This window comes from Carcharodon carcharias, chromosome 12 (assembly GCF_017639515.1).
Source record: "Carcharodon carcharias isolate sCarCar2 chromosome 12, sCarCar2.pri, whole genome shotgun sequence".
NCBI classification, from domain to species: Eukaryota; Metazoa; Chordata; class Chondrichthyes; order Lamniformes; family Lamnidae; genus Carcharodon; species Carcharodon carcharias.
In genome coordinates, this window is record NC_054478.1 from 1,809,950 (window position 1) to 1,822,093 (window position 12,144).

At 51.3% G+C, this 12,144-nt stretch overlaps 1 protein-coding gene across 1 annotated transcript in view; it reads right to left on the minus strand.

Moving 5' to 3' along the window:
- Positions 1–4,159: 4,159 nt before the first annotated feature.
- The window catches only part of LOC121285054 (rac GTPase-activating protein 1-like), a 47,268-nt gene continuing 39,283 nt past the window's right edge, over positions 4,160–12,144 (minus strand). Inside the window, exons 12-15 of the mRNA XM_041201175.1 lie at positions 11,286–11,388; positions 9,490–9,622; positions 5,728–5,842; positions 4,160–4,401 (exon numbers count right to left, since the gene is read on the minus strand). Of these exons, the coding sequence (XP_041057109.1) occupies positions 4,160–4,401; positions 5,728–5,842; positions 9,490–9,622; positions 11,286–11,388 (593 nt within the window). The remainder of the gene's footprint in view (positions 4,402–5,727; positions 5,843–9,489; positions 9,623–11,285; positions 11,389–12,144) is intronic.

Genomic DNA, 12,144 nt, shown 5'->3' on the forward strand with positions numbered 1-12,144 from the left:
GTGTTTTGAAAGCACTATCACTCCAGACCCACTGCCAACATTAGAGGGGCAGTGATTGACAGGGAGAGTTAGAGTAGAGTGATCATGCACACAGTCTGTGGTTCCCTCAGTCATGGGACATGGGCCTGTGTTGTAATTTTATTGAAATGGTGCAATATTCACTTCTGCAACTCTTCCTCCGCCTGACACTGCCAACTGCTGTTTAGGCTGTGATATACCCACCCAGCTGCTGTGTGGGTGTTGGGGTCTGTGATAATCACTTTGTACGGCTTTCATAGACCGCACCGGACCACCCACACGGCTTTCATAGACCGCACCGAACTACCCGCAAGTCTCACTCAGTCCCACTGCCCCAGGATCAGAGACAGAGACTGTTACAGAGAGAGACTGGAGAAGATGGGATTGTTCTCCTTAGAGCAGAGAAGGTTGAGGGGGGAATATTTAATGCAAGAGTTCAAAGTCAATGAGGGGTTTCGATAGAGTGAATAAGGAGAAACTTTCTAGTGGCAAGAGGGTCAGTAACCAGAGGGGAACAGATTAGGTCTCTCCCTTTGGCTCTTGGACTAAGGATTTCTTTCCCCCCACCCTCTGGAATGCACTGGCTGAAAGGGTAGTGGAAGCAAATTCAATAGTAACTTTCAAAAGAGAATGGAGTTAACAAGGAGCAACGTTGGAGGGTTTTGGAGGAAGAATGGATGTGTGGTACTATTTGGATAGTTCTTTCATTGCATCTGTGCCTTTGTCCTGAAGGGACTCCCTGTGCTGCGTCATTCTACAAGTTCCCACCAACACACCTGAGCATGTTTCACTATCACACACACAGGCGATTGTAAACTGAAGGCTACACAACAGCAGAAGGTTAGCAGACCCGAGGGAGTATGTGGAAGTTCTGCTGCCCCACACTGGTTGAGATCAGATCAGCACAAGCTGGTTCAGGAACTGGATATTTTCCTACTTTGTTGTGGTGAGGCTCAGACAGCAGGCTAGACGTTTATCCACTTGGACAGAACTGTTTCTTAGGTCCAAGTTTAATCATCAGTTCTGAGATCAGAAAGCCTCAAACTCTGCCCTTCACCCTGGCACATGTTCCAAAAGGCCGGGGGAGAGAGAGATTTCAAAATAGGGGAAGGAACAGTGATTGCAAATGTTTTATTTCACACCACAGACAGTAACATGGTCTCGAAACCTATCCCTTCCCATCCCAAACCCCCCTTCCCCACATCCCAAACCCCCCTTCCCCACATCCCAAACCCCCCTTCCCCACATCCCAAACCCCCCTTCCCCACATCCCAAACCCCCCTTCCCCACATCCCAAACCCCCCTTCCCCACATCCCAAACCCCCCTTCCCCACATCCCAAACCCCCCTTCCCCACATCCCAAACCCCCCTTCCCCACATCCCAAACCCCCCTTCCCCACATCCCAAACCCCCCTTCCCCACATCCCAAACCCCCCTTCCCCACATCCCAAACCCCCCTTCCCCATGTCCATATTAGCTCATTCGATGCATCCTAAACAAAACTTTGATTGAATAAAGTGACAGGGATCCACACGGTGCTTCAGCTGAGTCCACACAGCCTGCTCACACCTCAGCTTCATGGACACCCCCCAGTCACCACTCCAGCCCCACCCTGGACAATATCCCCCAAATCAAAAACAAAAAAAAATATATCAGAGGACGGGACATGGCTGTGTAAGGGGAACTCTGGAAGAAGGGTTGGTGGGTGGGAGGCAGATTTGGTTAAGGCTGAGGAGTGCCAATGGGACAGGAGAGGGGTGAATATTCAGCCAAGATGCTGGTAAGCTTTTCTCAGTCACGTCACTGTTGGTTTAACTCAGGGTTGGTGATGGGAAAATCTTTCCAGACCTGCAGGAATACAACAGGAAACACATTAGCAAAGATCTCCCTCATTCTCTCCTCTTCTACCCACCACCCCCACCAGCAAAACCCCCTTGCAGGTACTCACATAGTCAGGATGGCAGGGCGCATACAGCATTTGGGAGCCTGGTTCATCATATCAGTCACATCAGGAGATGTCAACGGCTTAAACAAATTCCCTAGAGGAGCAGGGGGGAGATGGATTAGAGGCCAGCGTCGAGGGGAGTGCCTGGGAGGGGAATCAGGCCAGCGTCGAGGGGAGTGCCTGGGAGGGGAATCAGGCCAGCGTCGAGGGGAGTGCCTGGGAGGGGAATCAGGCCAGCGTCGAGGGGAGTGCCTGGGAGGGGAATCAGGCCAGCGTCGAGGGGAGTGCCTGGGAGGGGAATCAGGCCAGCGTCGAGGGGAGTGCCTGGGAGGGGAATCAGGCCAGCGTCGAGGGGAGTGCCTGGGAGGGGAATCAGGCCAGCGTCGAGGGGAGTGCCTGGGAGGGGAATCAGGCCAGCGTCGAGGGGAGTGCCTGGGAGGGGAATCAGGCCAGCGTCGAGGGGAGTGCCTGGGAGGGGAATCAGGCCAGCGTCGAGGGGAGTGCCTGGGAGGGGAATCAGGCCAGCGTCGAGGGGAGTGCCTGGGAGGGGAATCAGGCCAGCGTCGAGGGGAGTGCCTGGGAGGGGAATCAGGCCAGCGTCGAGGGGAGTGCCTGGGAGGGGAATCAGGCCAGCGTCGAGGGGAGTGCCTGGGAGGGGAATCAGGCCAGCGTCGAGGGGAGTGCCTGGGAGGGGAATCAGGCCAGCGTCGAGGGGAGTGCCTGGGAGGGGAATCAGGCCAGCGTCGAGGGGAGTGCCTGGGAGGGGAATCAGGCCAGCGTCGAGGGGAGTGCCTGGGAGGGGAATCAGGCCAGCGTCGAGGGGAGTGCCTGGGAGGGGAATCAGGCCAGCGTCGAGGGGAGTGCCTGGGAGGGGAATCAGGCCAGCGTCGAGGGGAGTGCCTGGGAGGGGAATCAGGCCAGCGTCGAGGGGAGTGCCTGGGAGGGGAATCAGGCCAGCGTCGAGGGGAGTGCCTGGGAGGGGAATCAGGCCAGCGTCGAGGGGAGTGCCTGGGAGGGGAATCAGGCCAGCGTCGAGGGGAGTGCCTGGGAGGGGAATCAGGCCAGCGTCGAGGGGAGTGCCTGGGAGGGGAATCAGGCCAGCGTCGAGGGGAGTGCCTGGGAGGGGAATCAGGCCAGCGTCGAGGGGAGTGCCTGGGAGGGGAATCAGGCCAGCGTCGAGGGGAGTGCCTGGGAGGGGAATCAGGCCAGCGTCGAGGGGAGTGCCTGGGAGGGGAATCAGGCCAGCGTCGAGGGGAGTGCCTGGGAGGGGAATCAGGCCAGCGTCGAGGGGAGTGCCTGGGAGGGGAATCAGGCCAGCGTCGAGGGGAGTGCCTGGGAGGGGAATCAGGCCAGCGTCGAGGGGAGTGCCTGGGAGGGGAATCAGGCCAGCGTCGAGGGGAGTGCCTGGGAGGGGAATCAGGCCAGCGTCGAGGGGAGTGCCTGGGAGGGGAATCAGGCCAGCGTCGAGGGGAGTGCCTGGGAGGGGAATCAGGCCAGCGTCGAGGGGAGTGCCTGGGAGGGGAATCAGGCCAGCGTCGAGGGGAGTGCCTGGGAGGGGAATCAGGCCAGCGTCGAGGGGAGTGCCTGGGAGGGGAATCAGGCCAGCGTCGAGGGGAGTGCCTGGGAGGGGAATCAGGCCAGCGTCGAGGGGAGTGCCTGGGAGGGGAATCAGGCCAGCGTCGAGGGGAGTGCCTGGGAGGGGAATCAGGCCAGCGTCGAGGGGAGTGCCTGGGAGGGGAATCAGGCCAGCGTCGAGGGGAGTGCCTGGGAGGGGAATCAGGCCAGCGTCGAGGGGAGTGCCTGGGAGGGGAATCAGGCCAGCGTCGAGGGGAGTGCCTGGGAGGGGAATCAGGCCAGCGTCGAGGGGAGTGCCTGGGAGGGGAATCAGGCCAGCGTCGAGGGGAGTGCCTGGGAGGGGAATCAGGCCAGCGTCGAGGGGAGTGCCTGGGAGGGGAATCAGGCCAGCGTCGAGGGGAGTGCCTGGGAGGGGAATCAGGCCAGCGTCGAGGGGAGTGCCTGGGAGGGGAAATCAGGCCAGCGTCGAGGGGAGTGCCTGGGAGGGGAATCAGGCCAGCGTCGAGGGGAGGGCCTGGGAGGGGAATCAGGCCAGCGTCGAGGGGAGTGCCTGGGAGGGGAATCAGGCCAGCGTCGAGGGGAGTGCCTGGGAGGGGAATCTCCAGTCCCAGGAGAAAGCAGTTAGAATCCATTAGGGTAGGCCTGACACCAACCCCCATCAAAATGAGGTGGCCAGCCACAAGCTCTAAGACCCCCTAGGTGGGGTTGGAGTGATCGATGAGAACATGGATCCAAATGAAATGCTGGACCCATTTGCAGTTTGAGGGTCCACTCAGAAGACACCACTGGCCACACATGCAATAGTTCAGAGTCCTTGATGTCAGCTTGTGACAGAGCCCAGGACAGAGGATGTGGATCTAAAGCTGCAATGGAGAACCACACTGACAAAGGGTCAGCATGAGGGAGACGCTAAAACAGAGACCTTACCCCCGCAGGAGGATGGAACTGACCTGAGCAGCAGAGCTCCCTGTGTCTCGAGCAGTATTTATCCCCAGATCATCAAAACCGATCTGATCATCAGATTGCTGTTTGTGGAATCTTGCTGTGCTCAAATTGGCTGCTGAGTTTCCTGTAATTGTGACTACACTTCAAAAAAAAAAAAATCATTGGGTCTAAGGGGCTTGGGAATTCCTGAGAGTAGTAGCAAACAGAATTCAACCTGGAAAAGTGAGAGATAATGCACATGGGGAGGGTAACAAGGCAAGAGATTACACTATGAACCCAGGTAGGACCCTGGAAAGTACTGAAGATCAGAGGGACCTTGGTGTGTATGCCCACAGATCCCTGAAGGTAGCAGGGCATGTAGATAAGGTGGTTAAGAAGGCATATGGGATACTTGTATTCTATGCCTCGGCTAATAAAGGCAAGAGCAGGGAGGTTATGCTGGAACTGTATAAAACACTAATTAGGCCACAGCTGGAGTACTGTGTGCAGTTCTGGTCACCACATTATAGGAAGGATGTGATTGCACTGGAGAGGGTGCAGAGGAGATTTACCAGGACACTGCCTGGGCTGGAGGGTCAGAGCTATGAGGAAAGATTGGATAGGCTGGGGTTGTTTTCCTTGGAGCAGCGAAGGTTGAGAGAAGACCTGATAGAGGTGGATAAGATTATGTGGGGCATAGATAGGGTCGATAGGAAGGCACTTTTTCCATTAGCAGAGGAGTCAATAATCAGGGGGCATAGATTTAAGACAAGAGGTAGAAGGATAAGAGGAGTTGAGAAATATTTTCACCCAGAGGGTGGTGAGAGTCTGGAACTCAGTGTCTGAAAAGGTGGCTGAGTCAGAAACTCTTGTAACATTTAAGAAGTGTTTAGATATTCACTTGCGTTGCCACAGCCTCCAGGGCTATGGGCCAAGCGCTGGAAAATGGGATTAGTGTAGTCAGATCCTTTTGACTGGTGCGGACAAGATGGGCTGAACAGCTTTCTGTGCTGTAAATGTCTGAGTATGTTGTTCCACACTCAACTGCTTTAAGTGTGCCCCCCTCTCACCTCTCACGCATTGCTTTGTTCACCTACCCACTCCCTCTTTCCAACATCCTCAGTAACCCACCAAACTGGCCTCCACCACCATTCACCACTGGCTGACCTCTGAATCCCAGACACTCCATCCCAATTTGTTCTTCCACACAGAGCTTTGGTCTGTCACTGAGATTTCTACTAAAAATAAAACAAGAGCATTCTCACCAACTATGAGGAGACCTGGTTCAGTGTTGCTGGGTCCCATCTGGGCTGTACCCTGTCCCACCGGCACTATCTGGTTCCAGTAGTCAGAGGACAATGAGAGAAGCTGCTCCACAACCTGAAGGAGTGAAGAATATGCAACAGCAGCAAAGGGATTGAGACCAACCAGATAGAGGATTCAGTGCTTGATCCTTCTCAACATTTCATTGAAATTCAATTAGGGGTAGAGTGTTGTTGATAGCAGTACAATCACCTACAGGATACCATTCACCAAGACCCTCAAAGCACCTTCCAAACCCACGACCACTACCATCTAGAAGGACAAGAGCAGCACATAGATGGGAACACCACCACCTGGAAGTTCCCCTCCAAGTCACTCACCATCCTGACTTGGAAATATATCGCCATTCCTTCACTGTCGCCGGGTCAAAATCCTGGAACTCCCTCCCTAACAGCACTGTGGGTGTACTTACACCACATGGACTGCAGCGGTTCAAGAAGGCAGCTCACCACCACCTTCTCAAGGGGCAATTAGGGATGGGCAGGCCAGCAATGCCCAGATCCCTGAACCAATAAGAAAATTTTCAGGATTAAGAGTATTTTTTTGTTCAGGTGGACAGAGATGTGGGAAAATTAGATCAGTTCATGGATTTAATTCAATTCCCATTTTCATTTAGTCACAGAATCACAGTGCAGAAGAGGCCCTTCGGCCCATCGAGTCTGCACCTACACGTGAGAAACACCTGACCTACCTACCTAATCCCATTTACCAGCACTTGGCCCATAGCCTTGAATGTTATGATGTGCCAAGTGCTCATCCAGGTACTTTTTAAAGGATGTGAGGCAACCCGCCTCCACCACCCTCCCAGGCAGTGCATTCCAGACCCTCACCACCCTCTGGGTAAAAAGGTTTTTCCTCACATCTCCCCTAAACCTCCTGCCCCTCACCTTGAACTTATGCCCCCTTGTGACTGACCCTTCAACTAAGGGGAACAGCTGCTCCCTATCCACCCTGTCCATGCCCCTCATAATCTTGTACACCTCGATCAGGTCGCCCCTCAGTCTTCTCTGCTCCAACTAAAACAACCCAAGTCTATCCAACCTCTCTTCATAACTTAAATGTTTCATCCCAGGCAACAACCTGGTGAATCTCCTCTGCACCCCCTCCAGTGTAATCACATCCTTCCTATAATGTGGCGACCAGAACTGCACACAGTATTCCAGCTGTGGCCTCACCAAGGTTCTATACAACTCCAACATGACCTCCCTACTTTTGTAATCTATGCCTCGATTGATAAAGGCAAGTGTCCCATATGCCTTTTTCACCACCCCACTAACATGTCCCTCTGCCTTCAGAGATCTATGGACACACACGCCAAGGTCCCTTTGTTCCTCAGAACTTCCTAGTGTCATGTCGTTCATTGAACACTTCCTTGTCAAATTACTCCTTCCAAAGTGTATCACCTCATACTTTTCAGGGTTAAATTCCATCTGCCACTTATCTGCCCATTTGACCATCCTGTCTATATCTTCCCAAGACACTCAACCTCACTGTTAACCACCCGGCCAATCTTTGTGTGATCCACAAACTTCCTAATCCTACCCCCCACATAGTCATCTATGTCGTTTATATAAATAAATGATTAAATCAATTCCCAATTCACATTTACAGACAATTTCCAGTGTAAATGGGTTACTGTAATTACACATCAGTGACCCAGGGCTGTGATCAGCATCAATGAGACAGAGGCACTTGCAGCTGACATGGGTCACAGGTAATTCCCGTTATAGTGGGGACAGAAACTCAATGGAAACAGCTGACAGGAAGTTTTTTTTATTCATTTAGGGAATCTTGGTGTCACTGGCTAAGCCAACATTTATTGCCCTGAAGGAGGTGGTGAGCTGCCTTCTTGACCCGCTGCAGTCCATGTGGTGTAGGTACACCCACAGTGCTGTTAGGGAGGGAGTTCCAGGATTTTGACCCAGTGACAGTGAAGGAATGGTGATATATTTCCAAGTCAGGATGGTGAGTGACTTGGAGGGGAACTTCCAGGTGGTGGTGTTCCCATCTATCTGCTGCCCTTGTCCTTCTAGATGGTAGTGGTCGTGGGTTTGGAAGGTGCTGTTTATGGAGCCTTTGTGAGTGGGTGCAGTGCATCACGTGTGACTGCTACTGTGCGTCAGTGGTGGAGGGAGTGAATATTTTGATTTTTAAAATCGAACCATACCAGACTGATTCCAGATTCCTGGGATGGCAGGATTGTTGTATGAGGAGAGATTGGGCTGACTAGGCCGCTGTTCACTGGAGTTTAGAAGAATGAGAGGGGATCTCATTGAAACATAAAAATCTGACAGGGATGGACAGACTGGATGCAGGGATGATGTTTCCTCTGGCTGGGGGGGGGGTGTCTAGAACAAGGGGTCACAGTCTCAGGATACAGGGTAGACCATTTAGGACTGAGATGAGGAGAAACTTCTTCACTCAGTGAACCTGTGGAATTCTCTACCTCAGAGGCTGTGGAGGCAAAGTCACTGAATATATTTAAGGAAATAGATTTCTAGACTCTAAAGGTGTCGAGGGGTATGGGGAGAGAGTGGGATTATGGCGTTGAGATAGAGGATCAGCCATGACCATATTGAATGGTGGAGCAGGCTCAAAGGGCTGAATGGCCTACTCCTGCTCCTAGTTTCTACATGAGCACAAGGGGTGAAAAGGAATAGAAGGATATGTTGATGGGTGAGATGAAGAGGGGGGTGGGAAGAGGCTAGTGTGTGAAGCATAAACACCAAAATGAACCTGATGGTTTTGTAAGTTCTCTATATAATTGTGTTTGTCAATCTGGATTAAACAGAAACACAAACTCTCCAAAAAAAAAACACCAACAGACAAGAGGAGATTCATTAACTGTTCATAAGACTTAATACTATCCATCAGGGTCATTTGGGACAATACCCTGGGGTCCAGCACTCCTCACCCCAATTTATGCTCCTCTAACTGCAGATGAATTAAACAGACCTGCTGCTGATATCTCCTTTCAGAGGGTGCAGTCACTCTCACACAAGCTTGAAAGATCCCAGTTGTCCCCAGTTTGTTCCACACAGGATCTGGGAGAAACATTTACCAGAATCTCAAGTTTCCATTGTGGCCTTGCTGTTCACAGACCTGACCATGTCACTACTCTAGAGAGGGTAGGATGGAGTTTTACTGGAACTGTTCCAGGGATGAGAGACTTCAGTTAATGTGGAGAGACTGGAGAAGCTGGGATTTTTCTCCTGACAGCAGAGAAGGTTAAGGGGAGATTTAGTAGAGGGGTTTTGATAGAGTAAATAAGGAGAAATTGTGGGGCAGATTTAAAGTAATTAGCAAAAGAACCAGAGGTGAAATAGAGGCACAATGGGCTCCTCTTCTGCTGTATCTTTCTAGTCCTTACCCTGCCCCCTTCAGTAAAACCTAGTTCAGTTGCTTGAACTTCTCCATCTCATTCTTTCCCTCCAAGGCTCGGAACAATCCAGAACCTTGGATGACAATGGCATCAAGGGATATGGAGATAGCATAGGAGGTTGGCATTGAGGTAGATAATCAGCCATGATCTAATGAATGGTGGAGCAGGCTTGACAGGCTGAATGGCCTACTCCTGTTCCTATGTTCCTTCAATAGGATTTCCAAACCCAGATCCACATACTCTAGGAGCAGATCCCTCCACTGATCACTCTGCCTTGGAAATGTGTTACTAAAAGACAGAGTCCCAAGGACTGGACACAAACCTTTGGCTGGCGTTGCGTGTCCTCAAAGACCTCCAGTGGATTTGGGTTGGGGTTGGAGTGACCCACGATGGTTGGACCAAAGACTCTGGCAATGTTCTGTTTATCCATCCTACATTCTGGACTCTCCATCACCCTAGCAGCAGACAGACAGACAGGGTCAATCATTATTCCCTTCACCACCTGCATCTCACTGACAAAACCCAATCTAGACCTTGCAACCTGAGCAACTGCTTCACTGATTGGGCTGGAGCACAGGTCCAGGCACAAGATGCAAACCTTGAGTTAGGCCCACCCCAAGCACAGATCCTGCAGGTGTTACTGGTGTGGTATTAGCTTGCACTGTCATTGAGCCATAGAGGTCTACAGCACAGAAAAAGACCCTTCGGCCCATTGAGTCTGGGTGGGAGGGTGAGCTGTGAGGAGGATGCAGAGATGCTTCAGTGTGATTTGGACAAGCTGAGTGAGTGGGCAAATGCATGGCAGATGCAGTATAATGTGGATAAACGTGAGGTTATCCACTTTGGTAGCAAAAACAGGAAGGCAGATTATTATCTGAATGGCTATAAATTGAGAGAGGGGAATGGTCAACGAGACCTGGGTGTCCTTGTACACCAGTCGCTGAAGGTAAGCATGCAGGTGCAGCAGGCGGTAAAGAAGGCAAATGGTATGTTGGCCTTCATAGCCAGAGGATTTGAGTACAGGAACAGGGATGTCTTGCTGCAATTGTACAGGGCCTTGGTGAGACCACACCTGGAATATTGTGTGCAGCTTTGGTCTCCTTATCTGAGGAAGGATGTTCTTGCTATAGAGGGAGTGCAGCGAAGGTTTATCAGACTGATTCCTGGGATGGTGGGACTGACGTGAGGAGAGATTGAGTCGGTTAGGATTATATTCACTGGAGTTCAGAAGAATGAGGAGGGATCTCATAGTAGAAACCTATAAAATTCTAACAGGACTAGACAGGGTAGATGCAGGAAGGATGTTCCTGATGGTGGGGGAGTCCAGAACCAGGGGTCACAGTCTGAGGATATGGGGTAGACCATTTAGGACTGAGATGGGGAGAAATTTCTTCACCCAGAGAGTGGTGAGCCCGTGGAATTCGCTACCACAGAAAGTAGTTGAGGCCAAAACATTGTATGTTTTCAAGAAGGAGTTGGATATAGCTCTTGGGGTGAAAGGGATCAAAGGATATGGGGAGAAGCAGGAGCAGGTTATTGGGTTGGATGATCAGCCATGATCATATTGAATGGCAGAGCAGGCTCGAAGGGCCGAATGGCCTCCTCCTGCTCCTAGTTTCTATGTTTCTATGAGTGTGTGCTGGTCAAACAAGTACCTAACTATTCTAATCCCATTTTCCAGCATTAGCCTATGGCATCACAAGTGCACAACCAAATACTTAAATGTTATGAGGGTTTCTGCTTCTACCACCCCCTCAGGCAGAGAGTTCCAGATGTCAGAGGGGCAGACCTCCAGTGACACATTCACCTGAGATCCTGCCCACTTGGGTGCATGGTAAGGATCCAATGGAACTATTGCGAATGCAGAGACTTCACCCTCAAACCAATCATGTGGTCATTCATTGCAATGCTGCTTCTCTGGGATCTTGCTGTGCAAAGCTCTGCCAAAATCTTTGCTTCATTGTAGGTTAAGCACACATGAGAAGCTTTGCATGGATGTCACACGGTGATGTAGAAATGCAAATCTGTGGAACCCAACAAGGTCTTGAGCCTTAAACTGGATCAAAGCCACTCAGGACGTTGCAAACATTCAGCCAGCTTCAGGTCGATGAGTCTTACCTCTGAAGATGGATGATGAGAAAGGCTAACGTGTCGCGATTAGCACGAGGCAGGCTGTGCACAGCTCGACTGAGGCCTCTGCTGCTCTCATTATCTGGGAGGTCTAGAGAGAGAATAGAAACATGGACTGGAGCTTCACAGTTTAGCAGAACTGCACAGGTCTCGCACATCATTCCTGAACTCACCCCTGCCTAACAGCACTGTGGGAATGTCTTTAGCACACAGGCCTCAGGGGTTCAGGGTAGCTCACTACTGCTTTAAGGACAAAATATCAGCCTCAACAGGGACACCCACTTCCCCAAACATTACCTGATCTCGACAGTGTGGAGCAGACAGCAGGTGACGTTTTTGGTGTGGGATAGAGCCGGAGAGCTGGGCTGGTTAAGGATAGCAGGTTTCCTTCCCGAAAGGACATTGGTTAACTCAGTTCCCTTTTGAATTAAAATCTATTGTCTTTGCGCCAAATCAGGATATTTTCATTTTAATGCTAACATGACCAAATTAAAATCAACTCCAAGACAAGTGGGATATTTATTGAACTGGCTGCTCAGCCTTCAAATTATTCAAAGCAAAAAAAAAAAATCAAATAAAGGAAATTCCCCACTTTAGTGTTTAACAAACAATAACTAGTCACCATTAGAAACAGCAGGCATGGATAGTGAAGTTTGAACAAATTAGAGGACTCATACAATCAGAATGGTTACAGAGCAAAAGGAGGCCATTCAGCCCATCATGTCAGTGCTGGCCCACTGCAGGAGCATTCACCATGGTATTTCAGGCACAGAAACAGGTCCTTGTAGGTGGTGATGCCGCACTCGAGCCCAAAATATTACATTTTACAGAACCTTCCATCCAGGTT